The sequence below is a fragment of the Acomys minous genome (genome assembly GCF_964271855.1).
Source record: "Acomys minous genome assembly, chromosome: 18".
Classification (NCBI taxonomy): Eukaryota; Metazoa; Chordata; class Mammalia; order Rodentia; family Muridae; genus Acomys; species Acomys minous.
This window is the reverse complement of record NC_140501.1, coordinates 49,871,239-49,899,222: the sequence shown is the minus strand read 5'-3', so window position 1 is coordinate 49,899,222 and position 27,984 is coordinate 49,871,239. Positions and strand designations below refer to the sequence as shown.

At 50.5% G+C, this 27,984-nt stretch overlaps 2 protein-coding genes across 3 annotated transcripts; both read right to left on the bottom strand.

Annotated features, from left to right (window-relative positions):
- Positions 1–13,706, bottom strand: R3HCC1 (R3H domain and coiled-coil containing 1; the record flags this gene model as incomplete). The annotated part of the gene is made up of 10 exons (XM_084768095.1): positions 1–296; positions 1,155–1,250; positions 2,517–2,587; positions 4,088–4,260; positions 5,552–6,284; positions 6,994–7,131; positions 7,516–7,643; positions 7,982–8,026; positions 8,090–8,196; positions 13,622–13,706. The coding sequence occupies 10 exons, from the start codon at positions 13,704–13,706 to the stop codon at positions 163–165; spliced, it is 1,710 nt and encodes a 569-aa protein (XP_084624221.1). The 3' UTR covers positions 1–162.
- Positions 13,451–27,749, bottom strand: CHMP7 (charged multivesicular body protein 7). Of its 2 annotated transcripts, XM_084768246.1 has the most exons (10): positions 27,350–27,748; positions 25,338–25,509; positions 17,839–18,024; positions 17,528–17,661; positions 16,687–16,735; positions 16,332–16,451; positions 15,975–16,073; positions 15,711–15,771; positions 15,057–15,236; positions 13,451–14,839 (listed from the first exon to the last, which is right to left on the bottom strand). In XM_084768246.1, exons 1-10 carry the CDS (start codon positions 27,646–27,648, stop codon positions 14,787–14,789), a joined length of 1,353 nt encoding a protein of 450 aa, XP_084624372.1. In that variant the 5' UTR covers positions 27,649–27,748; the 3' UTR covers positions 13,451–14,786. The 2 variants fall into 2 exon arrangements, with proteins under 2 accessions (XP_084624372.1, XP_084624373.1); XM_084768247.1 differs by lacking the exon at positions 15,711–15,771 and having other exon boundaries at positions 27,350–27,749.
- Positions 27,750–27,984: the final 235 nt, after the last annotated feature.

Below are 27,984 nucleotides of genomic sequence, written 5' to 3'. Positions count from 1 at the left end.
TACAACAACTGTAAATTTTTATTTCTTCTCAATTTCTGGGACCAAGTCAACTGAAGCCTGCAGTACCCCACAGCAGCTCCAAGAAGGGCAAGGGGCTATCCCGGTGTCTGTAGACGTGTTGTCTTGGGGCCCAGCCTAGTCTGGGCAGCAAGGCCTGGGGCCTCAAGATGGCAGGAGACTCGGGGCAGCAGGCAGTTCCTTCTTTCTGTTGTGTTGGAGGCCCAAGGCCCGGGCCACCAGCCTGCGGGCCACCGCCGAATCTGTCTGTGGTCTCTCCTTTGCTAGCTGCAGGAGCTCTGAAAGACAGATCCAGTGGGTGGAACCTGGGTTCAAGGCTAGGACTGTCTCTCCTCTAGGTGACAGGGCAGCCTTGAAAGGCATGAGGTGAGCCCATGTCTAATGGTATACAGCATAGGCTAGGGCCCAGTTGTGCTCACAGCAGCCAGGTACTCTTGAGAGGGACCCAGGAGGACTCCAGGCCTGTTTTTCTGCCTTCCTGTGGGACCTGACACAAACCTACCCAGCCTACCACCCTGACTGATCTCTGCAGCGTGGATGAGGAGGAACTTACATCCTAGCATCCCTCTTTCTTTGGGCCCTTTTAGGAAGAAACAGTCAGGATGGGACACCTGGACTGTTGGGCATAAAGATGTGACTGTTTCTATGGAGTCTAGGACAAGATCATGTCACAGTTCAGTGGCTCGGGCAGGCCTTCCTGGGCCCATTCTGCTGGTTCCATCTTTGCTGCCATAAAAACTGACCTCTCAGAGTCCCCACCGTGTTTTCTGCAAGAGGGATGGGAAGGGGCTAACACTTGGCATCTTGCTCCTGTACAGATGACTCACTCAAGGTCAACTGAGGTAACAGAACCAAGGCCCCATCTAGGGCTGATCTAGGACCCAAGCACTTTTTTCCCTTACAGAGTTCAGTCTTCATGGCCCTCTAGAAGGAAGGCTGGGCTGTTCCTAGATCAGTGCCCAGAGGATGGTATGAGCTCAAGGGCAAACATAGACAGTAGCTGGCCGTAGGCCCTCTCCAGGCACCCCACTAGCTGCTGTACCCCAGGCTCTTGAAGAGCTGGGAGTTATGGGGAAACAAACCAAACACGTAAGCATGCACACAGCCTCCCTGCGGAGGGACAGGCTTCGCCTTACTTGGCCTCTGCAAGGCTCTGAGCTTGGACTGCTTGCTTCCCTGTGTGAGCGGCCGGATCTTGAGCATGGAGAAATCCTTAGCCAGGGCCTCAGCAGCTGGAGAAAGGACAGAAGAGATGGGATGACTCCTGTGCTGGGGTGAAACCTCTATGGGTCTGGAGGACACGCATCACCCCAAACGACCACAGCCACTCTCAGACACCCAGTCCCAGCTGCTCTGCCTCTGGTCTAGCTCAGTAAGGCTGACGATCTCACCTCATGCCCCAGATCCCTACAAAACGGAATGGGGTGGGGGTCCTACCGCAGGTGCCGTTGGACGATGCCCCAGCCCAGTGTTCAGCTTCTTACAGCAAGATGGGCAGGCTCAGCCCATGAAAGCCAGAGCTTAAACCAGACTCTCCTTCTATTTCCCCAAGAGCCCCAGGGATTAAGAGTGCTCCCCGCACCACCCACATTGGACCAAGGTGCTCCTGACATCAGGACCTAGCAGATGTGTTATATGGAAAAGGAAACTGAGGCCACCGCATGACTCACTCTTGCTATACTGTTCACGGCAGGCCTAGGAGGCAGCCCAGGCCACCCCAGCCAGAGCTCATTCTTCCATGGCCCTCAGTGACCACCTGGCCTTTCTTTCCCCAACCTCCCTTCCAAGGGTTCCCTCCCTACCACTGCCTCTGCTCCTCCACACCCCCAACTCCAGGCTTTCCAAGGACCAGGCCAAACCCAAGTAGGGTACTTCCTGCTCTGATGTGCAGAAGGCTCTATGTGCACACATGGCTCAGGAGGGGAGGGTCTTATTTATAAATACATCCAAAGTGACAGTGGGATGGCAGGGACTAGCATGGGACAGTGGCTCGAGGGGGCAAGGGGTACTGGGGTCACAGTGAGGAGGCTGCATGGTGCCCCAGCTTCCACAGTGAGAGGGCTGTAATTCCACATAGACCTTGGCATTCTTGAAGCCTCAGCCTTCTGTCTGTGAGGGAGCGACAGGCCCCACACATGAGGCTAAAGTGAAAACTGAAAACACACCTGCCCGAGGCCCGTGCCGAACACCTGTGACACAAAGCAATAGTACCTGATGCTTTCATTCAATGTGTGGAAGGCCCTGTGGCTTGGCCCACGCCACCTGTTCAGTAACTGTTATTGATCCCAATACTTCTGCATTGAAGGCACCAACAGGAAGAAGAAAGGCCAAAGACTTCTGGAGATTTCCAGACCATAGGCCCCAGCATCAAAATGCCCATGGGCTCAAGGTAGCCTACACCTGGACATGAGTGGCGGTCCACCCAGGGAACCCAGGCGCCTCCGCACTCAATGGAGACCGGAGAAGAAGCAGAGCCCAACAGGAAGCCAGATCCTTACCTGAGGCCTGGCAGGGAAAGATGCCGATGGCGTGCGTGTCATCCACCCACTGGATCTTGAACCCCTTCTCCCTGTGTGGGGAAGAGGACACAGGAGCTCACCAAAGCCAGTGCTCAAGACCCCTTCTCCTCAGACCCTGCAGACTAGGGTCACGGGTCCTTCAGGCACAGTCCCTCCCGACTCAAACCCCAAGATAAAGCTGTGTCCTCTGTTGGAAGGGCCCCGCTATTTGAGGTTGCAGTCCTCCTGGTCCAGATAGCCACTCTGAGCTCGGTGTTAGGTGTAGGGCTCCCTCTCCCCAGCAAGGCCGCCGGCTCTCTGCCTGACTCCATCTGGAGAGTGTCTTTAGATATCATGCCCCTAACCACATATATGGTTCTTGACACAGCTCCTTGCTAGCGCTCCCCTCCCTGTGCCTATAGTATAACTAGGTGCTGTGTTCCCGTTCATATGATAGGAGCGTGCTGCCAAATGCAAAACAAGCATTCTTTTTTTGTTGTTTGTTTGTTTGTTTGTTTTTCGAGACAGGGTTTCTCTGTGTAGCCTTGGCTGTCCTGGACTCACTCTGTAGACCAGGCTGGCCTTGAACTCACAGAGAGCGGTCTGCCTCTGCCTCCCAAGTGCTGGGATTAAAGGTGTGCACCGCCACGCATGGCGAAACAAGCATTCTTAAAATGCCTGGTTTCAACCCATTATGTACACCTATCCGGGAAGCGTTCCAACCACTCTCGGGGACTACGTAGCCTTTGTTCTCCCTGAGTAAAGTTGAACTAGCTCCTGGAGTGGTTCCCGGAGTGTCTGACCTCCATCCTGTTTCTGGCTTTCCAAGCCCTGGGCCTCGTCTTCTGCTCCTTTTGCTTCGGTGGGCTGGTGGCCATCAGCCCCCCCCCACCCCCCAGGGAAGAGGAGACCCACATCCTCCATTAAAGAGAGGATCGAGTGCATGTTTTCTCGCCACGGCAATAGGTCAGCTTCAGAGAAACCAGTGTCATCCTGTAAACACTTGAGGTGGGTTGCCAGTCAGCACCTGAAACAGAAGGAGCCAGTATTGGAAGGCTCACGTAGCCCAAGGCAAAGGGTGAAAAAGGTTTCACGGATACCGCCATAGCCGGGCTGGGTGTGGGCTCTCAGTAAGAAACCTAAAAAGGCTTGCGTGGTAGGACAGGAGATAGGCCCACACAAGCATATCAGAGACATGGCTCTGGTTAGCGCTCTCCCCGTTGCTTAGGAAGGTATCCTAGACTCTGACTGGGAGACGCAAGGAGCGGCTTTGGACTGGTCCAGCTCCTCTTCTCGCACTGCCCACTTGGCAAGGGTTCAGTGATGGGTGGCCCCATGAGCTACATAGTTGGCGACAGCTGAAAATGTAAACTGTGCCCACCCCCTCAGTTGGCCCAGGTCTAGTTTGAAACTGTCAGTGCTCAAATATCAACCCTTCCCTCCCTAAGTCAGAGCCATCCGGCTGACCTGCCCCACAGCAAGAGGCCCAGACCTCACACCTACCTTCCGCCTTTCTTTTGGGTGGGTGGGGGGAGGGCTATCCTCGCTCCTCCCCAACCTTTAATACTCACTGGAACTCAGAGAAGGTGGCCAGCAGGTCCTCTGTCTTGAGTGCTGGCTTAAAGCCGTAGATCTCCACCACGTGGGCCAAGTCCCGTTCCCCGGGTAGCTCCTCCGCGAAGGAGGATGTGTCCAGGCGGATCCTCTCTATCTCAATCTCCTTTTCCGTCAGGTTGGCTGTGATCTGGGAGCGAACAGACCCTTTGGCAAGGGGGCGCTCTCACCCACAGGACCCCCTGCCCCCGCCCCGTGCTTTCCAAAATGACAGTTCTGGGGGAGGAGTCTGCTTGCTAGGAACCTGGGTATGGCAGCTTAGTTTCTCAGAATGTGGGTGTTTTAGGGGAGGGTATTTGGTTTTCTGGGGTCCCCACTGGATGACTGCCGACTGTGCCCATTTCAGCTAATCTTGAAAAGTGCACTCTCTATATATCCTTTCTACAGATGGCAACGCACGGGGACAAAGAGTGAAGTAGTGTGCCCAAAACTGCATGGTCTGCAGAGAAAAGAACTGGACGAAAGTTCTCCCTTAGTTTCCTTACTGAAAATGTAATATTCTCAAAGGCTATATAGAAACTAGCAATCAGGAGCTCACATGGTTCCGAGGAAATGCAGTTTCTAAGGCAAAGCTCTAAGCAGGAGGAGGATTTTCTCCAACAGAGAAAAGTACCCGCACAGACTCTGTCTTTACTCTCTTGTGAAATGTATAATACCTTTTTTTTTTTCATATGAGGAAACAGACTTTAAAAAGCAAATAATGGGCCGGGCATGGTGACGCACACCTTTAATCCCAGCACTGGGGAGGCAGAGGCAGGTGGATCTCTGTGAGTTCATGGTGAGCCTAGTCTACAAAAACAGTTCCAGGACAGCCAGGGCTATTCCATAGAGAAACCCTGTCTCAAAACACCAAAAACAAAACAAAACAAAACAAAAGCAAATGACAGGGCTGGAGAGATGACTCAGAAGTTAAGACCATTGGCTGCTCTCCCAAAGGTCCTAAGTTCAATTCCTAGCAACCACATGGTGGCTCACAACCATCTATAATGAGATCTGATGCCACTTTCTGGCATACAGGTATACATGTAGGCAGAGCACTGTATATATAATAAATAAATAAATATTTCAAAAAAAAAAAAGCAAATTACTTGCTTACGGCTAACCATCTCTTAAATGGTTGGGCTGGGACCCAAATACAACATTCTTTCTCCAGGTTCCCTAAGCGACTCCTCTTACCCAACACCCAGGCCCAAGCCATTCTACAAGCCCCATTAGCACACCGCACCTCACCTTCACCCCAAGGCCCTTCTCCTATATACCTGAGGCCACACCCACCTCACCTTCACCCCAAGGCCCTTCTCCTATATACCTGAGGCCACACCCACCTCACCTTCACCCCAAGGCCCTTCTCCTATATACCTGAGGCCACACCCACCTCACCTCCACCCTCCATTTTTTTTTAGGCTCAAGAGCCTCATTACCTCCTGCAACAGCTCACTGAGATCGTCCTGGTTGGCATCACCATCCTCATCCTCATCTTCCCTATCCCACTTTTCTTCATCTCCATCCACTTTGTCTTCCTCCGTATCCACCTTGCCTCTCTGCGTATCAGTCTTCTCTTCCTCATCATCTGCCTTCTCTTCCTGCTTGCCCACATCCTCTTCTTCCTCATCCACCTTCTCTTTCTCTTCCCCCTCTACCTTTTCTTCCTCTTGGTCCACCAGGTTCCTGTTTTCCTCCTCCACAGCCAGCTGTGGGCTGGCCCCCTGCTGTGTGGTTGTCTCCACCCCGTGTTCCTTCTTAGAAGGATTCTCAGAGGGCTCAGTGTCACCCAGCTCCAGCTGTGGATCATTTGCACAGTTTGCATCTGGGTGCTTCAGGAGCTCTGTTCCCTGAGTTACCAACATGGGAACCCCCTGATGAGCCTCGGGGTCCCCAGCACCGGTCCCTCTTGGCTCTTCTGAAACTCCACCAGCTGGGTCCTCTCCCCTGAGGCCAGGGATGGAGGGTGCCACCGATTCATCTTGCTTGCGTAGCACCCGGGGCACATACAAAGCCTGGTCCGGCTTACGTCCTCGATGCCATCGGCCAGCAGGAGCACCTCGAGGACCAGCAGCTGCTCCCTGATGTGAGCTGTACCGAGGACCACGGTACTTGCTGGGATGGGAGGTGGGAGGGCGGCAGGGACCAGAAGGGCCATCTGAATTGGGTACCCTGGAGCAGGAACAGGAGCTTCAGGGCATGTTTGGGTCCACAGCAAAATGGCTTACCGGAGCCACCTATACCATTCAGGTGTGACAACTGTCAAGTCAGCACTAAGCAAAGGTCACAACCAAAATAACCCTCAAAAACAAAAACAAACAAAATCTCTCACAAAGACACTGTGACAAAAGCAAATTGCCATCCTTGACCCACCAAAGGAGCTCCCTCACGAACACCGCAATCAAACCAGTGGGTGCTGAATCTTAGGCTACACACTAATCAAGGTTAGTACTTGCTTAGGGGCTGTTACTAGGATCAGAGTCACAATGAAAAGATGTCCATCCCGTGAGGTGCACATGGGAATAGGGATGACTACCGGCTGGCAGCTTCTTCCTCTGTACCAAGGCCTCTCTGGAGAAGAAGCTCACAAAAGAACAGAGAGGTGCAGACCCACCCTTACTAGTCCAACTGCTTGTGTGCAGTCTCTTTCCTTTGGCCCAAGATGAACAGCTGATTTTGCCATGTCACCTGTATCTGACTTTACACAAGCGGGGTCGGGGGTGGGGGGGTGGGGAGGATGTCCTGGCCTGGGCTCCTGCCCAGCTCTACCCTCCCCACCCCCCATTCCCCCCACCCCCACTAGGCAGTTAGCCCAATCATCACCCTCCCCTCCCCCCAAAAAAAGCTGCTGAGAACCCTCCAAAATGGTAGGATAACACACCTGATGTCCAGGTGACAGACGACTGTCCTCCTTTTCCAGCCCTCCCCAACAGAGAAGCTGCTCAAGAGATCAAAATTCTCGGCTGTTCTATGGATCAGGTAACGCAAGCGACTGGAGACTGGGGGGAAAAGAAGGACCCTGGGAAGGGACCAAAAGGAGTATTAAGTCAACGTTGCGGGTCCAGCTTCTGGGCCTGATTCCCACCCAGAGAGGCCACTCCCAGGTTTATGGGGGTTTAACAGCAGGCTCACTGTGCCCAAGCCGGTCCCTGCCTAATTGCAAAGTAGATCACAGGGACCTAGAGTTACCATCACCCGAAAGAGGGTGGGTACTTCAGCCTCAGTGGGATGACGCTCCCAATACAAAGGAAAGATGGGGCTGGACAAGGCGGCAGAGGCTAAAGGCTCAGGTCAGGCAGGGCCTAGCCGGTGGTACAGCCAGTTACCTGGGCACAGAACCTGGGGGAGGGGCAAACCCTGTCCTTTCTAACATTAAAGCCGCCCCCCTCCTCGGTCCCCATACTTGGATAGCTGCTTCTGCAGCAGAAAGCGATCCAGCTCCTCCTGGACCCGGTGAACGAAGTCATTTTCGGCCGAGGAGAGGAAGACACCGTCCAAGCAGAGAAGGGCCAGGGTGACAGATGGCAGAGCCTGCGGGAGCAGTGGACAAGGCTGGGATCAGAATATAGGCCCGGAGGCTGCCCCCAGCCCCAAGTGTCCCTGCAGCAAGGACTTCGGAGACTTTCGCATCCCTGGCCACAGTGGAGCAGGATGGGAGGCGCCTGAATGCCCGGCCGAGTGTGTTCCTGTCCAGGGTCAGGCTGGGTCCCTTGCTCGCAGCCCCGCCTCGTCTTCTCTCGTGCTACCAGGGCTTTCCAGTTCTCGGGTGCAGCTTTCTGAAACCTCCCCTCGACACTCAGCCGCCCTTCCCAACCGCGACTGGGGGTGGGGGCAGCCGGGAAGCCCCAACACCCACAGCATTCACTCACCGCGGCAGCCCGGAAAGTTGCCACCGCGCTCAGGGTCCCAGGAGCCTGAGCGCCCCCTTCTTCCCAGCAAGCTCAGCGCCATCGTGCGGCCGGGAGGAGGTATCGCACTTGCCGCAGAGGGGCGGGTTCTTGTCTTGTATAGGGCAGGGGCATAGCGGCCATTAACCCAAAAGCATAGGGCTTCTCTCGCAAAGATGCGAATAAGTGATTATACTCTTGGAAAAATGGAGACCCAAAAAGGTGATATGACTTGTCTAGCGTTTCACAAGTCAAAAGTGGTTCTGATTCCAAAGTCAGTAATTTGAACAGCTGCTATGCACTAGATAGTCACAGCATTATATAGTTGTAATTTTAGATTCCCTTGACCCAGAACCTAGAGAAAAGGGAGGCTGCAGCTGGGAAGATGATTTAGAGATTCAGAAAGTGAGCTGCTCTCTGGTTTCAGGGTCCAAGTGCACCGGCTCATGGACACACACTTGAAGCACATGTACAAACAAGTAAATATATATATAATATATATATATATTAATTTTAATTTAAAGGGCTTTGGGGAAATGGCTCAGGTGTTGAGAACACTTTCTGCTCTTGAGGTGACCTAGGTTCAGTTCCCAGTGCCCACATGATAGCATCATCAGTAACACTAATTCCAGGAGATCCAACACCCTTTTCTGAGTTCCGAGGGCACCAGGCATAGAGATGGCGCATATACATATAAGCAGACAAAACAGTCTTACACATGAACATATTTAAGTCTCTAAGCACTGTATCCAAAATCTTTCCCGCTATCTTATCTCTCCTCCTTCAATGAGAGACCTGCAAAGACCTCTTGTCACACAGTGACACAAGGCGTGCTCCAGGTGGGCAGCCGGGTCCGCTAGCCACTAATATGCTGGTTAGAGTTGAACGTCAAAATCCAGGTCTACTGTGCTTGCCAAACCACTGCTTAGAGGTATGACCAAGACACCTTTAGAGTATTGATGCAGCGACCAAGAGTCGGGCACAGAAGGCAAAAGTTCAGTAAAACTAGGTGACTCTGGTCAGTGAGAGAAGCTGGTATCTTCTAGAATTTTACCCAACATAAGAGACATGATTGAAAGATTAAAGATCGAATCCAAGCTACATGGGGTTGCACTCAGCTCTTTGGCCCCTTACTGGAGTGGGGTCAGGGAAGGAGAAGGCAGGAATAAGGTCCAGGACCTTACTAAGTAACACCAAGGAATAATGATAAAAGGGCCAGTTCACCAGACACAGAAGTTCATATAACAAAAGAAGAAGAAGAAGAAGAAGAAGAAGAAGAAGAAGAAGAAGAAGAAGAAGAAGAGGAAAAGAACCCATGTTAGTCAACAATTGCACATATTCCTCAGCTTACAATGGAATTATAATAAACCCATTGCAATTTGAAAATTAAGACACTGTCATATATTCAGCTCACGGGGGGGGGGGGGGGGCCCATGGGGCAGGGGGGGAGGGGCAGGCAGAGCCCTGGAAGCTCACCGCCAGTTGGCCCATGTGGCAAAGTTCCAGGCCAATGAGAGACTCTGTCTCAAACAAAACAGAAAAGTGGAAGGTGCCTGAGGATGGTCTCTGGAGGTTGCCATCCCATGACATGCTTGCCTGCGTGTTCATTCCCACATCTACAGGCACACCCATGGGTGTGAACACACACCCATTCACACACACACACTCACATGCATATACACATACACACTACAAATATAGACCCTCACACCAGAAATTAACATACCTGAGAAAGTAATGGAAAAAAGACTAAAAAAGATGTTTTCTTTAAACAAAAGAAAACATGAATGTACAGATCAAAAATGGTGTTCCAGAATATAAGTAAATAAGTCACTGATGCAGATTATACCCAAAAAAAAATTTTCCTTTGGGATTGGAGAGATGGTTCAGTGGTTAAGAGCACATGCGACACTTGCAGAGGACCTTAGTTCAGGTCCCAGCACACATCTTATGCTGCTCACAACTGTCTGCCACTCTTGTTCCAGGGATTCTCTGGCCTTTATAGGCACTGGTACCACACATGTGCAACATGTACACAAACACACATAATTAAAAATAGAATAATTTTTTAAAAGCTGTAAAATAACATATAGCATATATGTATGATGAAAAATGAAGTGCTTTGTACATTTCTGTAGCAAGTCATTGCCAGAATAAAATGGAATAACATCTGTGGAATTTTAAAGGAAAAATACATTGACACCAGAAAAGTCTAGAAACTGTGGTGTTGATGGGCAGTCTCAGACTTGCAGCCCCAGGGGGATAGATAGAGCGTTCCTGCCATTTGTTTTGTCTACTCATAGATAAGAATCTAATCATGGCCTCTTTGTTGGTTGTATTTGTAACTTAGTGCTATAGCTTGAAAATGGTTTATTCCTTGAAATTTATGCAGGAAGTGTTTTTGTTGTTTTGAGACGGGCCTTACTATGTAGAGCAGGCTGGCTGCCCACAGATCAGCTTGCCTTTGCCTCCTAAAGGCATGCACCACCACACCTGACTCTCACAGAGGCTTTATATTTGCTTGTTTAATTTATTTATTTGGGGCTTTTTTGTTTTTGTTTTTTGTTGTTGTTGTTGTTTTGTTTTGTTTTGTTTTAGGCAGAGTTTCTCTGTGTAGTCTTGGCTATCCTGGAACTCACTCTGTAGACCAGGCTGGCCTCTGCCTTAAAGGTGTGTGCCACCACCACCACTTCCTGCAGGAGTTTAAACACTGAAGTTTTAAGTTAGTGTCAGACTTTGGTATACAAAGAACCTTTGATCAATCATCAGAGTGTAGGCCTCATGAGTGAATCTTAAGAGGCTTCATAAGAGGTAGGGAGGGGCTAGAAAGAAGGCGCACTTGGTAAAGTACTTGCTGGATAAACACAAGAACCTAAGCTTGGATTCCCCAGAACCCACATGATAAATTAAGCATATCTGCAATCCCAGGGGGGATGGCGTTGGGGGGGGGGGGAGGCGTGGGCGGGGGTGGGGTGGGTGGGTGGGGGGTAAAGGGGGTTAGGTGAAGACAGGAAGATATCTAGCTCTCACTAGGTGGAAAGGCTTCCTGAATTAATGAGCTAGGTTCAATGATAGACCTTGTCTCAAAAAATAAGGTGGAAGGGCTGGAGAGATGGCTCAGCAGTTAAGAGCATGTGCTGCTCTTCCAGAGGACCTGTTCCCAGCACCAATGTGCCAACTCACAACCCCCCACAACTCCAGTTCCAGGGGACCCAGTGCTTTCTTCTGACCTTCTGGGGCACTTGGTACACATGTGGTGCATACACATACGTGCCAACAAAACACTTAGACATATAACAAAATGAATAAATTAAAAAAAAATTTAGAGTGATTGAGTCCAGGACAGCCAAGCCTACACAGAGAGACCCTGTCTCAAAAACAAACAAACAAACAAACAAAAAGAACCAAGGAAAATGATATTTTTGATGAGATCAAAATTTGTCTGTGTGTGTGTGTGTTCCTGTAGATAAAACTAAAAGTATCATTGAAGTCTCCAGAGAAGGCTCAGTGAGTGAAGGCATTTGCTGCTGAGTCTGACAGAGTTTGAGCACTGGGACCCACATGGAAGGAAAGAACGGACTATCCCAAACAGGCTTTTGATCCCTGCCTGTGGACTGTGGCATGTTTACACACATATGCACAAAATGTATTTCAGGAATCATTATTGATTTCAGAAGACTTTTTAAACCTTCAAACCCAAGAAAACGAGTTAGGAAATGTTTGTAAACAAGAGATGTTCCCCCAGAAACACAGCGGGGGCTGAGGGTGGCAAAGCAGATTATTCATTTATTTTCCTTTTGCTATGATCGAGTGCCTCTGTGAGTTTAGCAAGAAGCCTAGGGAGAAAGGATGTTTTGACTCATAGTTTAAGAAGGGACCCGGTCACCATGGCAGGGACAGCGTAGCAGCAGAAGTATGGGAAGCTTGTCACAGCTGGAAAGCAGAAAGAAAACAGGAGGGGCCGGGCATGGTGGTGTCCGCCTTTAATCTCAGTACTCCGGAGGCAGAGGCAGGCAGATCGCTGAGTTCGAGGCCAACCTGGTCTACAAAGAGAGTCCAGGGCAGCCAAGACTAACAGAGAAACCCTGTCTCAAAAAGAAAACAAAGGAAGAAAAGAAGAGGTGTGGCTGGCCTGTAAAACCCCAAGGCTTGCCCCTAAAGACTCATTTCCTCCCAGAGACTCCATCTCTTAGAGGCTACATCAGCTGTCAAGGCCGCATTGTCAGTTGGGCACCAAGTATTCAAAGACAGAAACCTGTGTGGAGAGAGACCCTTCACATTCAAAACACAGCAGCAGAGCGAGGGGCGAGGGAAGGCTACAGAGAAAGGGTAAAGGCGGGGACAGGAAGCAATGGGAAAGGCAGAGGGGCTGGGAGGAGATGCCAGTGAAAAATTCCCCATTCCCTGCTCTACCTGTTTGCCTCCTGTGGGTACCACCAAAATCGCAGGTGGTTTTGTTGTTGTTGTCCGTCCCTTTGTTCCTAGGAGACCACGGCCCCAGCCTAGCCTGAGTTCTAGGCCATCTTAAAGGACCAGAAGAAACTGTGTGGTGTTACTTGCCTGTAATCCAAACACTTAGGAGGCCAAGGCAGGAGGATCTTCAATTTGGGGCCAGCCATGGACAGTGTGTGAGGTCCTTCCTCCACAGGCACAGGCAGCAGCATGCACAGAGCAGGTAGAGAAGTGCTGGTGCTGGACTGCGGTGTGTGGAGCAATCACATGGGCAGGGTCATACTCAGTTTAGAGAACAGAACCTGGGAGACGGTACAGCCAAGAGCACAGTCCAGGGCTGGAGGGAGAGTTCACCGGGACAGACAGGATTCCCTGCAGCCCAGGCCATTACCCAGTGACTCCACGTTTTCCTGAGGCCCAGGGTGGAAAAGAGCCTAAGTGTCGATATATGTGGGACTCCCAGAAACAAGGAGCAAGACTTTGGCACAATGACACAATCTGCTGTGGACAGTGCTGCACAGCTGTGGTCCCAGAGCATAGGTGGAAGCCAAAGGACCAAAAATCCAGGGTCAGTCTCAGCTACATGAGATCCTAATTAAAAGAGAGAGAGAGAGAGAGAGAGAGAGAGAGAGAGAGGGAGGGAGGGAGGGAGGGAGGGAGGGAGGGAGAGACAGACAGAGAGAGAGAAGAAGAAGGAGGAGGAGGAAGAGGAGGAGGAAGAAGAAGAAAAAGAAAGAAAGAAAGAAAGAAAGAAAGAAAGAAAGAAATTAAGAAAGAAGAGAAAAAAACCAAAAAAGAAAGTGCTGGGAGGTAGTGGCACACACCTTTAATCCAAGCACTTGGGAGACAGGGGCCGGCAGATTGCTATGAGTTTGAGCCCAGCCTGGTCTGCATAACAAATGCAGGACAGCCAGGGTTAAAACAGAGAAATCCTTTCTCGAAACAAAACAAATAGAAAAGGAAAAAAAGGACACCATCTAAAAAAAAGACAACAAAACCTGGTGTTTTTCTCTTTTAATTATTTACCAGATTAAAAAAGAAAAAATAGTGATTGTTTTTCTTCACCCCCAATATTTCCATTTGCCAAAGCCGAGTGGGAGAGACTCGTTGAACAGTGATTCGTGCTCCTGGCTGAAGCAAAGCTGTCCCCTCTGCTCTGTGCCACCTAACGCAGGAGAGACAGGGCAAAGAGACCCAGGCAGTCATTGTCCCTGGGCAGCAGGCTGGCAGTGTGGCTGTCATTTTTCTTCTCCATGCTGCCACCACAGCATTCAGATCGACTGCTCCTGCCTGCCCTGCAGTCCGAGGGTCGAAAGATGTACCTGCAGGAGGCAGGGCAGGGCAGGGCAGGGCAGGGCCTGGGGCAGCAGGCAGCAGGCAGCAGGCCTGCACCACCTCCTCCTATTGCACATTCTGGCTCAGGCCCCCTGCCCTGAGTGGCGGATGCACGGTAAGACGCTTTCCAGATCCAAACAGGGAGCCTACCAGTTGAATGTTGGGCTCAAGAGACAGGGAATGTGGCACTGTGTGGCTTATTCCAGAAAACACGTAATTTATGATGGGGCCAAAGCAAAAACTTCACATCTTTCACGCTTTGAGGCCTGTAGTTTACTTAGGTTTCTCCTACTCAAGTTCAAAAGATGAATTAGCCCTCTCTCCACCCCATCTGCCTAAGATAGAAAAGGTCGTGGCGCCCAGTCACATAAGCCACCCCTGCAACTGCCATGACCCCGACCCATTCAGAGCCACAGACGCCCAGGGCACGTGACAAAGTATGTAGAGAGACATCCTGGAGAGAATGTTTCTCCAGACACTCAGCCGCCGTCAGGTCACTCTGAGTAAAGCTTGCTTGACTCTCATTCTTAATCCCAGTAAAGCAGGAGGGCAGGGAGCAGTTTAACTGGCACTGCAGAGAAGAAAACTTTTGTTTTAGAAACCTCAGGAGTGGAAGAGCGGGCTGGCTTTGATGGGCAAAGCTGCAAACCCGTCACCTTCCCCGGCTGGAAAGAAGCTGGTGGGTGAAGACAAACCTAACGAAGCCAACGGCGACAACTGCAGGCTATGAGAGACGACGGGTCAAACACAGAACTGTATAAATTGTGGCACTATAGAGAGGAGAAGGTAGTCCATGACGTCGGCTGGGAGCACACCTTCACAGCAGGGCTTCCGGGAGCTGCATCTGTCCTGTCATGAGCGGCAGCATCCAGATGCATCCAAGTGGTTCTTCCCACCTTTTTCAACACCTTCTCAGTGTTGCTCATTAAATAACTATGTACACACACAAGGCTGCCTCTCTGTTACATGAGGGTCCTTCACTTGAGTTCCTGCAATGGCTTTAGAGAGTCGGCTCCAATTGCCTTTTTGGAGATTTACTGCTTGGGGCCAGGCCTGCAAGAAGAAATGGTAATATTCAGGAGGATACTATCCTATGGCCAAAGCATCCAAAAGCTAAAGCACCTGGGTCTCCATGTGCGTAACCACCTCTCCCTTGCAGGGCTGTGGGACTCGGGCAATCTGAGTTCTTGGGATGGAACCTGTCCTGTGCCTGGCTCTCCTGTCAGCCAGAGAGTCACATGTCTAGGATCTATGGGAAACAGCTCCGTACCTCCTTCTGATATGGACAGTTTTTCAAGTTCAGCTTCAAGTTCCGCATCCAAGATCCTAGGCTTAGGCACACTGTTGGTATAAAGCGTCTCGTGGGGTTTGTCAGGCAGGTCCAAAGGTTCTTTGGTGGTGTCCTGAAGGAGGATGTCCAACTCTTTCTCCAGCTCCTCACTGTCAAAATCTGGGAGAGAGATGGTGCATGAACCCCAGGAAAGAGATAACTGATGTGCCCAGGACAGCTCGGCTTTCACAGCCCAGCAGCCCCTTTGCAGGTCAGCAATCACATGAGGCATGAGGCAAAGGTACCCTCAGGCAAACTCTTTCTCTATAGGCAGAGCTGGGCTGTCGGATGGGTAGAGCCCACTGACCCCAGGAACCTGGCCCTGCTTCCCTTTCCCTGAGAGAGGACCACAAGCCAGAAGTCAGGCTGGTGATGGAGTACAGAGGACCATCACGAGAGAGGACCACAAGCCAGAAGTCAGGCTGGTGATGGAGTACAGAGGACCATCACAACAGCTGTCCAGGAGGCAACAGTAACTCCTCCAACCACCCATGCAAGGGAGCCCCAGAGAGGGACCAGGCCATGATCAGACCTATCCTGGCCCAGGAAGCGAGGTCTCTCAGAAAGGAGGGATTAAAGTCCTTGTCAACTCACCCAAACCATTGGTTACCCCACCAGCCAAGGTCTGAGAAACTTCATCCTGCGTGTCACATAGCTGTAAGAGGCAAACACAAAGCTCTGAAGGGAATGGTGGCTCTGGGCAGCTCAAGGCCTTTAGGGGAGAGGTTCAGGGCTACATGGATCTGACAGCCATGGAAACATGGGCACAGTGCTGAGTCACATTTGGAGAACTGGCCTGCATAAGTCAACCACACTCTCTACAACTTCTTTCTCATGGACCCTCCCAGGGCCCTGTACCTCTTGGATCTGATCCACAAGACTCTCCGCCTTCTCCACTGTGACATCCTTCATGGAGAGTTTCAGGGCTCCCACACCAGCTTGGTAGGCATTAAAAACCTAAAGAAAAAACCAAATGACCTGTGCGACATTTGCCAAAACAAAGACAACCTTGCTACGTTCATCTCCAAAGCTGGCTTCGGGCTTTGGCCACCTGAAGTCAATTCACTTTACACCCACAGAAGCTAAACTTTCTAACAAGAAAGGAAACCTAGGCACACCCTGGAAGAACCCAGAACTCCTTGAAACAGCAGGCCACAAGGGAGGGAGATGCAGTGTGGGAGACTGGGACCACAGGGCACGGAAGGGCGTGGCTACCATCTGGTCTGTCTGGGAGGCATAGATGCGATCCAGGATGCCTTGAACAGTGTCCAGCTTGGCGTGCAGGGCTTCAATGCGCTTCTCTGTCCTCTGCTTGGCCTTGAGAGACCTCAGTGCCTGGCGGGTATGGAAACAGACTGGGGTGGGACATGGTAGGCCACGAGATGAAAGCAAGACATCCCGCAAGAGCAAAACCACAAGAGCACCCCAGGCCTTCTGTCCGTAGATTACGTTGTGGTGCCTGAGCCACCTGCAGATGCTGCTCCCTGAACCCCAATCAGGCTGTCTCTGAACTGCTGGGCCCCTGAGAGCTGGGGATGCCACTCTAAGGCGGCAGGAGAAGAGAACCTACCAGCTGCTTCTTTCCTGCTCGGCACGCCCGGCGGGCTTCCTCTTTGCACCTGTGGGATGGAGGAGAGATGAAGGTGACTGTGCTCTGGCAGAGGCTCCGAGAATGCTTGAGGGCACTTAGTGAAAGCAGCTGAAGGCCTGCAGGTCACCAATTCCTTAGACTGCCACGGTGATGGCCAACTACCCTCTCCTAGACTCTGAAAACAAGTTTCAATAGAGGCTTCAGCATCTGTCTGTGGCAAGGCAAGGTGATCCAAGCCCAAAGGTGAGAGAATTACAGACACATTTGTCCACTGCAAGCATGGCGTTGGTTCCTGTACGTTAAAGACCGTGGACGTGTCTCTGAGCCTCCCCACACTCCAGTATTTCTTTGAGAGATGCAGTGAAGCATTCTAATTCGGTATGATTGTCTTCCACACTGGGAAGTGTCTTTGGCTACTACTAAGGATCCCTGTAGAAGCACCCCAAAGAAAGAGCAAGAGACCCTTAAAGAGGTCCTATGAAGGCACAGACCCACTTTACTATCTCCCCACCCCTAGGACAACACATTGTTGTTAACAATTGTGATTGCCAGAGAAACAAGTAGCCATTTTTTTCCCTTTATTTTCTGCTTTAGGAGTGTTCTGCAAGAAATAAGTAATAAGTAACTTATAAGTAACTGTTTTGGCAGTGCTAGGGGCAAACCCATGGCTTAGCTTTCACTAGATGAGCACTCTTATGAATGGGTATATACTCCCAGCCTTTTTTCTTTCTTTTTAAATTATTTTTTATTTCTTTGGTTTTCTTTCTTGAAAAGACCCATTGTGCAGGCGCTGCAGGCCAGTCAGGCAGGAAGAGATTACCTCTCAGACTCTTGGGATAAAGACTCCACCTTTCGAGAGAGGAGCTGCTCGCTCTGCATCAGCTGGTATACGCCGACGTCCACGTCATTGACAGGTGACACCTTGGCGTGTGGCCCCCTGGCAAACTTCACAATCTGGAAGACAGGGACAAATTACTAAGAAAGTACTGCTGTCCCTACCACACATTCTGAGGAAGTCACAACCAGACCTGCGGTGGTGGACATCTGAGTGCAGATTAAGTCCCTGTGAGTCCATGCATACACACGTGCACACGCATGCACGCACACCCTTGGACAGGCGCGCTTCCACACCTTCTCTCCGTTCTGTTCCAAGACTGTGACTCTCTTCTCCTTCTGCAGCTGCAGCAGTACCAGGTAGAAGGTCCTCTCGTCTGGGCAGGAGTTGGCGCACAGCGTGCTGAGCTCTGACAGGGCTACCACAGGGTGAGAGGAGAGGGGCGAGCTCTGGTAGAGGCGATACACCTCCTCAGCCTTCTCCTGCACGGAAGACAAGGAGAGTCACGGCCCTGCTTACCGCCACAGGACACACAAACCTTGATTCTGAGTTTCAGAGCTGTGAGCCCACAACGTTAAGACCTGGGGAGTACTGATCCCATGCCAGTGCCAGCCTTGGAAAGTGGCCTCGGGAGATGGCTCAGTTGGAAAAGTGCCTGCGGGGCAAGCATAAGACTTGAGTTTGAATGGCCAGCACCCAGATAAAAGCCAGGCACGGCAGCACTTATCTGTAACCCCAGCACTGGTGTGGCCAAGACAGGCAGATGTCTAAAGCTCATGGGCTAGCCAGCTTCGCCAACAGTGCGCTCCACGTCCAGTGAAAGACTATCTCAAAAACTAAGGTGGAGCCAGTGAGCTGACTGGGCAGGTAAGGGGCCTGGCTACCAAGCCTGGTAATTCGGACTCGCATGGTGGAGGGGGAGAACTGATCCCCACAGACTGTTCTGAACCCTACAGGTACACCATAGTGTATGTACACACACACACACACACACACACACACACACACACACACACACACAAGTGTGCAGACTAAATGTAAAAAAACCCATATAGGTGGAGAACATCCAATGTCAATCTCTGTACTTCACACACATGCATACACACTTGTGCACATACATGAATATCTATGTATACTACACACACACACACACACACACACACACACACACAGGAAAAGGATTTATAAATTTCATACTTCTTAAACTTTGGGAGAGAGTGGTGACTGCATCAAACAAGATGCACAAAGTGGCAGCTCCATGCTTGCATGTCCCCTGGGGCTGCACATGGCTGCATCTACCTGGCCTGAGGCTCCTCGCAGGAGAAATAAGTAGAGGACAGAGTGGAACCAGCTGTGATCCAGAGCCCAAGCTCACTTCCAGCTTAGCCCAGGACCCTGCACCTGCCAGTCTCCCAGATCCTCAGCTTCTTGCCCATGATCTGAGAAGATGATGCTAAATCAATCCCCTTTCCGTGCTGGCTTCTCCATTTATGTGAAACTGCAGATGTGAATGTTATTATGCCTGTATAAAGAGTCAAGAGGCACAGCACGTGACAGGCAGGCTGCGCTGGTGAGAAGACTAAGAAACAGGCATGCTCAGAAGCAGTGCCACTCTCCCACAGACACGGGAACTCAGAGGGGTCTTAAAAGCAAAATGAAGTGCAGAAGGTGAATCACTATGAAGTGACAGAGATGGAGAGCTGACTAAGAACAGGCAGTCCTGGCCAGAGTGAGCTCACATGGCGCGTGTGTGTGTGTGTGTGTGTGTGTGTGTGTGTGTGTGTGTGTGTGTGTAAGGTGGCGAGAAGAGCGGAACTTGGATACTGTATAAAGTGACAGCTCCCCTCCTGTCCGTTCTTTCTTCTGCAGAGGATGGGCCATCACTGAGGACCTGCCATGGCTAAACTGCAAACAGCTGGCAAAAGATGGCTGAAGAGTGAGGGTTGGAGGCAGGGAAGCCATTGATGCAAGAAGAGACATCACTACCCAGCCCCGGCCCCCAAGAGGACAGCGTTTGGGACAGAGAGATGGGTAGATCCCAGCAGCAGCCCACGGTGTCTGAGCACGGACTGATGAGAAGGGAGCTGCTATGGCTGGGCGGCTCATATACAAGAACGCAGGAGATGCCTGTCTAAACACCAAATGTTCCACTTTGGACAAGCTGGTTAGGTTAGAGACATCTAAACAAACACAATCAGATGTGCAAGGCTGAAGTTCAGAGGAGGCGGTAGGAGAGCAAGGAAAGCGCAAGTCCCCAGCTCGCAGAGGGCTGTCAAGATCACCAGTGGAAAGCAGCAAACTGAAGGAAGACTAATGTGGAAGCAGTGAGTGACCCACACGGCCCACAGAACCCACAGCTCACTGTGAACAAGGGAGTGGTACGATTATAAGAAGCAAGTCGTCTCACTGCAGAACTATGAATGTCTGTACATGACATCATGAGGGCTGGTGAGCTAGCCCAGCAGGTAATTATTCTGTATGTGTGTGTACATGTATGTGGAGCCCAGAGGTAGATATGAGGTATATTCTGCAACCACTCTCCACCTTATATTTTCAAGACTGGTATAGAATTGAGCTAGGCTGGATGGCCAGCCAGCCTCAGAGATCCTCTAGTCCCTGCTTCAGGGCGCTAGAATTACAGGTGTTAGCCTCTGCACACGGCGTTTTGTGGGGATCCTATAGATCCAACTCAGGTCCGAACTTAACCAACTGAGCGGTCTCCCTAGCCCCTAGTTGGGCAATTATTTCTGTTAAAAATGTAAAAGGCACAGAACTACAGAACTACACAGATGTACGTGCACAAGCCTAGCAAAGATGGAAAAGCAAGAGAAACTAGTGCTTCAAAACCCACTTGTAGGATAGCCACACATAAATGGTGGCAGATGGATCCACAGATTACCGTATAGCTGTCAGAAAGATGAACTAGATTTACACCATGTAGGACCTGGAAAGACACTCCCAGCACAGTGAAGTGGAAAGAAAAACAAGCTATGGAGTGACTTTATTTCTAGAAAAACAATGGAGTGGAGTGGATACACATAGGTGTAAATTCATTCATTCATTCAGCAAATATGTATTAATTACTATATACTAGACATCTCCCAGGGTCTTAAAGTTCATGGAATCCCTGTTAATAGGACAGTCAGACAATAAACAAATAAACATGTAGGCTTTTTCACTTAGTAGTGAATGCTAACAAGAAAATTAAATGTGTGTGGAGAGATGGCTCAGCAGGTTAAAGTGGTTGAATGCAAGCCTGATGACCTGAGTCTGACTGTCAGGAACCTAAGCAAAAAGCCAGACTTGATGGCATGCACCTGTCGTCCCAGTTCCCCTAATCAGGGTGGGGAAGTGAACATAGTAGAGCTGCCTGGAAGCTGGTGGGCCAGCCAGCCTGGAGGTCACAGTGGGGCAGGGACAAAGGAATTCTGCATCAAAAGAAGGTGGCAGGAGAGAACCAACTCTGAAAAGTTGTCCTCTGACCTCCACACACGCACCATAAATATCTACACACACACACACACACACACACACACACACACACACACACACACCACGCACATGCATTATCATACATATATATCAATACTAAAAAGAATTTTGTACATCAAACAACACTATAAAAAATATAATTAAAAGAAAGCAGCAGATTAGTAAGAAAAATGTTAAGTCAAGCAGTGGTGGCATATGCCTTTAAATCCCAGCACTAGGGAGGTAGAGGCAGGGCTATGAAGAGAAACCCTGTCTTGAAAAACCAAGAAGACAGAAACAAAAACCAAAAAGAAAAATGTGTTTAGGCTTTGTCACCTTTACCTCTGATGGCCTGCCATACTGTGTGTACAACACACCCCCAGAAATGTGTCAACTTCCCACAGTCCTTCCCCAGCATCTGGGGCACCTGCCCGTCATCTCACTTGGCCTTGTGCCAGAGACATGAAATTTTGTGCACTTGCCTGAGTCTTAATGCTCCAGATATAAGACATTAATGCTGACATCATCACTACGGGGTCAAAGTGAAGATCAGTGAGGACTGAACAGCTAGAAGTCCCAAGGTGACAAAGGGTAATGTAACTGTCACAAAGCCATTATGGCTTACTTATCCCAGATGCTTGCCTGCTGTCCATCCATCTGTCTATGTGTGTGTGTGTGTGTGTGTGTGTGTGTGTGTGTGTATGCACACACGTGTGTCACAAACCATGCCTGGGCCAGCACCATCAATGCCACTGTGACTAACATAACATGCTCTCCTACCAAGGTATGCTTGGAGATCCGCAAAGGTGCTAGTCCATGGGAACCAGGGGAGGCTTGATGCTCGTTGGTGATACTGTAATTGTACATCTTAAGAAGTCTCAATCTGTGGCAACCCTGAAGAAACTACTCAGGCTGCCAGTGTCTGTAAATGGAGACAAACTGGCAGCATTTTGGATGCAAAAAAAAAAGGTTAGAAGAAAAGATGTCATCCCAGGGCAGGGTGGAGAAAACTAGCTGGAAATTGCTGAAGGCATCCAGTTTGACCAAAGGTAAATTCTCTATGCTTTATCAATGCATCAGAAGGTCAAATGTGGTTTCCAGGACAATTATGTTCTACTGCATGAAAAGAAAATGTCTAGCACTAGCCCACTGCCCTCTGCTTACCAGAGACTCCCAGCACGCTCACTGGAGATGCTATGGAAAGGCTTTACCTAGGCCAAAAGCTGGTCCCCAGGCTGGAGCAGGCACAGCTCTGGCTTTTGTAACAACCTGAAAGGATCAGCTTTAAGACATGACTACTGGAAAGAAGGGGAGCTGCCCCCAAATCATGGAGGTGTTCATCCTTACGACTTACGGCTCATCTGTAACCCCAGCACCTATGTCAAAACACAGGTGTTGGGATGCCAGAACCACCTGGAAGCTTGTTCGTGTACACAGCGCAGCAGCAGAAACAAGAGAGACTCTGCCTCAAAGCAAGCTGAAAGCAGAGATCCAAATCCCCAAAAGTTGGCCTCTTGCCTGCCATGTGTGCTGTGGTGTGTACACATCTGCCCGAACACATGCACACATCTGCAAACACAAATAAGAAATCTTTATATAAAAGAAAATCTGGAAAGGTCACTGACACCGGGAGTACTGCCGTGCTTTTGAAAGGAGAAGGTAAGGAAGCTCATTGGGAAAAAAAAAAAATTCAAGAAATCACTGAGCAAGAAGGCTTCACAAGTCATGAATCTAAGACAAAACCAGATGAGTGGCTGGCAGGCTTTCAGACAGCTGGGTGCACTGGGGTGGGGGTGGGGGCGCACATGGGACATGGAAGTGAAAGAAAGGAAGGCAGTTTGGAGGCTGGGAGATGCTGTGCTCTGCTCTGGTGCATTCTAGCCTGCTGACGTGAGGCCTGCTAATAAAGACTAAAAATATCACCTAGCAATTAGAACCCTCAAAATCCCTGCAATGGAGTTATCAAGAATGCAGACAATGAGAGACCTGTAATACGAGGGACCTGTAATACCTGAGGAAACTCTGCACGGTCCCTCAGAACCCTGGGTCGGAGAGGCTAGGCTGTTGGCTATGGTGCTGTGCTCAGAGATTGTGTGAACACAAGAGAAAAGGGAATCACAGACCCAGTGAAAGAACCTTTACTGGACGTAGCTAGGGAAGCCTCTGTTAAAAATAGCAGAGCCCAGAGTCAGGTGTGGTGGGGCATGCCTTTAATCCCAGCACTCGAGAGGCAGAGGCAGAGGCAGAGGCAGAGGCAGAGGTAGGCGAATTGATTTGAGTTCAAGGCCAGCCTGGTCTACACAGAAAGAGAGTTCCAGGACAGTCAGAGCTACAAAGAGAAACCCTGTCTCAAAAAAACAAAACAAAACAAAAACAAACAAACAAACAAAAAACAATAGCAGAGTCCTAAAAAAATTAATTAATAAAATAAAAAAGGACGCTAGAACAGTTACAATGGTGGTAGGATGGGCAGTAACATGGGAGGGAGCGTATTCTAAATCCTAGAATCACAATTCACCATTTTTGTTTTGTTTTGTTGTTTTGGTTTCCTTTTCTTTTCTTTCCTTTCCTTTTTTTTCGGAGATAGGGTTTCTCTGTGTAGCCTTGGCTGTCCTGGACTCGCTTTGTAGACCAGGCTGGCCTTGAACTCACAGAGATCTGCCTGCCTCTGCCTTCCAAGTGCTGGGATTAAAGGCATGCACCACCACGCCTGGCGTTGTTTTGGTTTTTAAGACAGGTTTATCTGTGTAGCCTTGGCTGGCCTGGAACTCACTCTGTAGAGCAGGCTGGTCTCGAACTCAGAGATCCATTTGCCTTTGCCTCTAGGATTAAAGGGATGCACCACCACAGCCCAATGTAATTTGCCATTCTTAATGATTTGGGACAGAAAGCTCAAAGCAGAGATCCTCAGCACGGACTTCAGAGAAGTCAGCTGAAGACAATGACCGAGGAAAAGGCTGGCGGGTGCACAAGGAAATCACAACTACCAGATAAAGTCAAGAGGAGCCTTTCTGTGTGGCGGAAGAGTGACTGTGGAAAATGGTCGCTACAATGTCATGACAACCTTTGTAGAACAAAACTTTGTGTAACATTTTTTAAGCGGACTGAGAGTGATAGAGTGTTTGCCTAACATGCACAAAGCCCTAGGTTCAGTCCCCAGTCCTGGAGGAAGTGAGAGCGCCCACAGGTTAAGGCTGCCGAGCCAAGCCTGATGACCTGCGTCCCGTCCCTGGGACCCACACAGTAAATGAGGAGAAGTACCCTGCCAGCTGTCCTCTGACCTCCGCTTGCATGAATAGAGAAAGCCCTCACCCACCCCTGCCAATAAATAAACACAGTGAAAATGTAAAGTAACAAACGAGATCTGGACATACCTGTATGCACACATAGAAATGGGCAAGGAACATACCCAAAGTAGCGATGGGAAACAGAAAGGAAACTTACTTCTTTGTACCTTTTTTTCCCTTTCTGGCTGATTCCTTTGTCTAGCCTTGGGAAGATCAGCGTTCCCAACATGCTCTTCCCTATAAGCTCCCTTTTCTTCTTTACCCAACAAGAGAGATCAGGATTCACCACATATTTGAAGTCAGGTGCCACCAAACGGAACGTGACGTGTCTGCTTAGTAATGGGAGGTGGCACAGAGCCACTACTGTGCCCCCTGACCTCTAAGCCTGCTTCTCTATGACACAGCATTAGACTGAATACCATTGCTTTAGGAAGTGACTGCCTAACTCCTGTGTGGAACAGGGGAGCGGCTCCAGGGCTGCCCAGGACTCTGAGGTTGCGTCTGTCCTACAGTCAGCACATGGCCAGGGCTGGAGGAAAAGGTAGCATGTGAAGAAGCTGACTGGGCAGCACGGTGAGAAGGGATGGCACCTGGTGGCCTCATCTAGGCAGAAGAGAGGCAACAGTGATAAGCAAGCTACTGGGGAGTTGGAGGGGAAAGCGTGATCAGAGGGCAGGAAACCAGAGCTCAGGAAGAAGGGCCGAGCTAGAGCTCCGTAGCAGAGCGCTTGCCCAATGCTCACAAAGCCTTACGTATGCACTATATATATGTGTGTGTGTGTGTGTGTGTTAATAAAAAATTCAGGGATGTTCTCACCAGTAAATTAGGGCAAAGCACACCCTAAATTATACCTTATCATTAACCCCCTCAACTGTCAGGAAGTGATCAGCTGTCTGCTATTGACAATCCTAGGCAAAGCTCACCCTTGAGATGTAAAATCAACCCAATGAATACGTAAGCCTACAGAGTTCGGAGCATGTAACCCAAGGGTCCCATGTCCCCCACCCCCCCCCCACCCCCCGCTCTGCATAACCCACCTTCAGCAGCTCCATGGCCACGAGTACCTCCTCGGCTGGAACTTTGTTATCCCCCAGCATGTTAGAAAGAGTCCACTTGAGGGGCTTCAGCAGGAAGACTCCAACCCCCCAGGAGATCCAGCTGCTGTCCACACTGGCCATGAAATCTGATTCTCGCTGCAGCTCACCTCGACTGCAGAGAAAGAGAGAGAAAGAGGCATGTAGGGACATGTAATGCAGTGGCCTGTCCTGGTCCATAGTTGCCCCTTTACCACCATCATCATCCTCACCACATCTACTCTGTACCAGCTACTAGGAGCAGCATCACCTGTACTCCAGTGCTCAACATCCCAATCACTTTGCACAACCGATGGCATCACCAGCACATTAACCAGGGAGGAGACTGAGGATCTAAGAAGGTAAAGAAGGCCGGATGACACCCAGTTTGTCTGGCTCCAAAAATGCAAGTGACACTAAGACAACAGAGACACAAAAGGTTTGTTTCACTGGGCCTATGTGGAGGTTTCCTTTTACCAACAGGCCTGGAAGCAAGCAAACGAAAACCCCTGTGCATACGCAGACCCAAGGAAGAAAGCAAAGCTACCTAGATGGGGGTTTTACGCTGCCTCTAAGCTAGGTTGGAAGCGAGATGTATTTCCTAGTGGTGGTAACAACAGTGGCCAAGTCTACAAAGTGCTTGCCATGGACAGCTGCTGGTGAGGGCTGTGTAAAGAGCCTCAAGTTTTCACAAGCAACCTACATGATGTTACCACAGTGTAATTTGGTAATTGGTCGAACTAAGGCTTACAGCTGGCATCTGTATCCTATGCAGGAGCCACAATTAAGGAAATAGTAAAACCAGGATCTGGGCACAACCGTGTGGTCCTCGAGCAAAGTTGTCGACTTGCGGATATCGAATCAGCACAAGTGCCAGGAGGGAAATTCCAAGGTGTCGACAGTCTCTGGATTTGGACACGATCCATGACTGTCCTGTATCAGGAGGCCCATTTTGGTTTTGTCTCTCACTGACTTAACTGTTTCCCAATTGGGGCATCAGGTAAAACCTTTTCCACAGCACACTTTCTCAGAAGAGAAGCTCGGAAAGGTTTCTTAGGTCAACATCAGGCAAAGAAAAGTATTGGATACGGAAGTCAATGGTGACTGTGCAATGAGAAAGCATCATGCTAAACAAACACAAGTCCTTTGGTTTTCTCTTTATTCACCAAAAGAGACAAGGCGCTAGGCTGGGCAGGGCATAACACATACAGTGTGAAACAAAAACGATTTAGAATCCAGAGGAGGGATCCAGTCCTGGGGTTACTCTAACCTTGATCACTCTGAGATTCTGTCTCTTACTTTCAATGACAATAACTGTATTGTGTTGCCCTGGATTAAGAAAAGGCCAGAGAACGGAGTATGACAGTATCTGAAAACCATGCAGTAGCATCCATCTATTAGCTTTGTCACCTCTTCAAGCACGCCCTGTCACACACTGTACCTGTCACACACCTTTATCACCTTAACCCCATCCAGAGGCCCCAGATATCCAGTTAAAATCTCCTCTCCTCTGGTCCAAAATAGTCTCAGTCCTGGACATACCAGGAAAGGCTACTCCCTACGACCTGTGATAGAGTTCTCTTGTGAAGATGACTACAACCCCACGAGGGCTCGCTCCTTGGCTCCGTTCTTTCCTAGCTCAAAGTCCCCATCTCGGAGCTCTGCTGCAGAGGTAATTCAAATCTGGAGGTCCTGTTGAAATAACGGCATAACGGGATCCCAGTTCAAGCGTCCCGCCGACACCTCTGCCAGGATGGTTCTCGTCTGGACCACTGCGACTATCCCAGTCACTCCTGCCACCCCGACCCCTTTTTCTCGCTCTCGCTCTTTCTCTCTCTCCGTGGAGCTGCCTCCTCCACCCACTGAACAAACCCTGGACGCTAATCTGGGCTGTCAAAGGGCAGGTCTGATGTCAGCCCTGGGGAGCCGCCCCCACCCCCACCCCCCAGCCTGGCCCGCTCCACCCGGGTCCTCACCGCAGCAGGTCCTGCAGCACCGTGGCCAGCCCCAGGGGGACACTGCCCTTGCGCTGGAAGGCCTCCTGCAAGTCCCGCAGACGCAGGCGCACCACCCCTTGGCGGCGGCTGTGGCTCAGCACCAACGGCGCCCAGAAGCCCATCTTGCTGTCCCAGTCGGTGCTGTTCACCTCGCGACTCCTCTTGAAGGCAGAGAACAAGAAAGACATGCGCTCCTCATCTTCCTCCCACTCGGGCGGCAGGAGGCCCGCCGGGTCTCCCCCGGTCGGGGCCTGGGCCTCCCGCTCCGGGGACCACATCGGAACCCCAGCCCCGCCAAGGAACCGAACACAAGCCTGGCCCGGGTCCCCTTCCGCCCCAGGTCCCTCTCGGCTTCCGTCGTTCCTTCACGCCCTCCTCCTCAGCCATCACGTCACCGCCGCCGCCAGGGTGATAAAAGTCCCGCAAGTCTTCAGGGCGCAGGCGTAGCGCTGCATTCATTTGGCCAGGAGGGGGAGACGAGGGCGTGCTCGCCAGAGAGACGCAGAACGCAGGCGCAGAACCTTTCTTCCTTGGCCTTTGTGCGACAAGAAGTGTTTTGCGCGTGCGCCGCAACCATAGAGTTTGGCCAAGCGCTGTAGAGCGGCAAACAATTG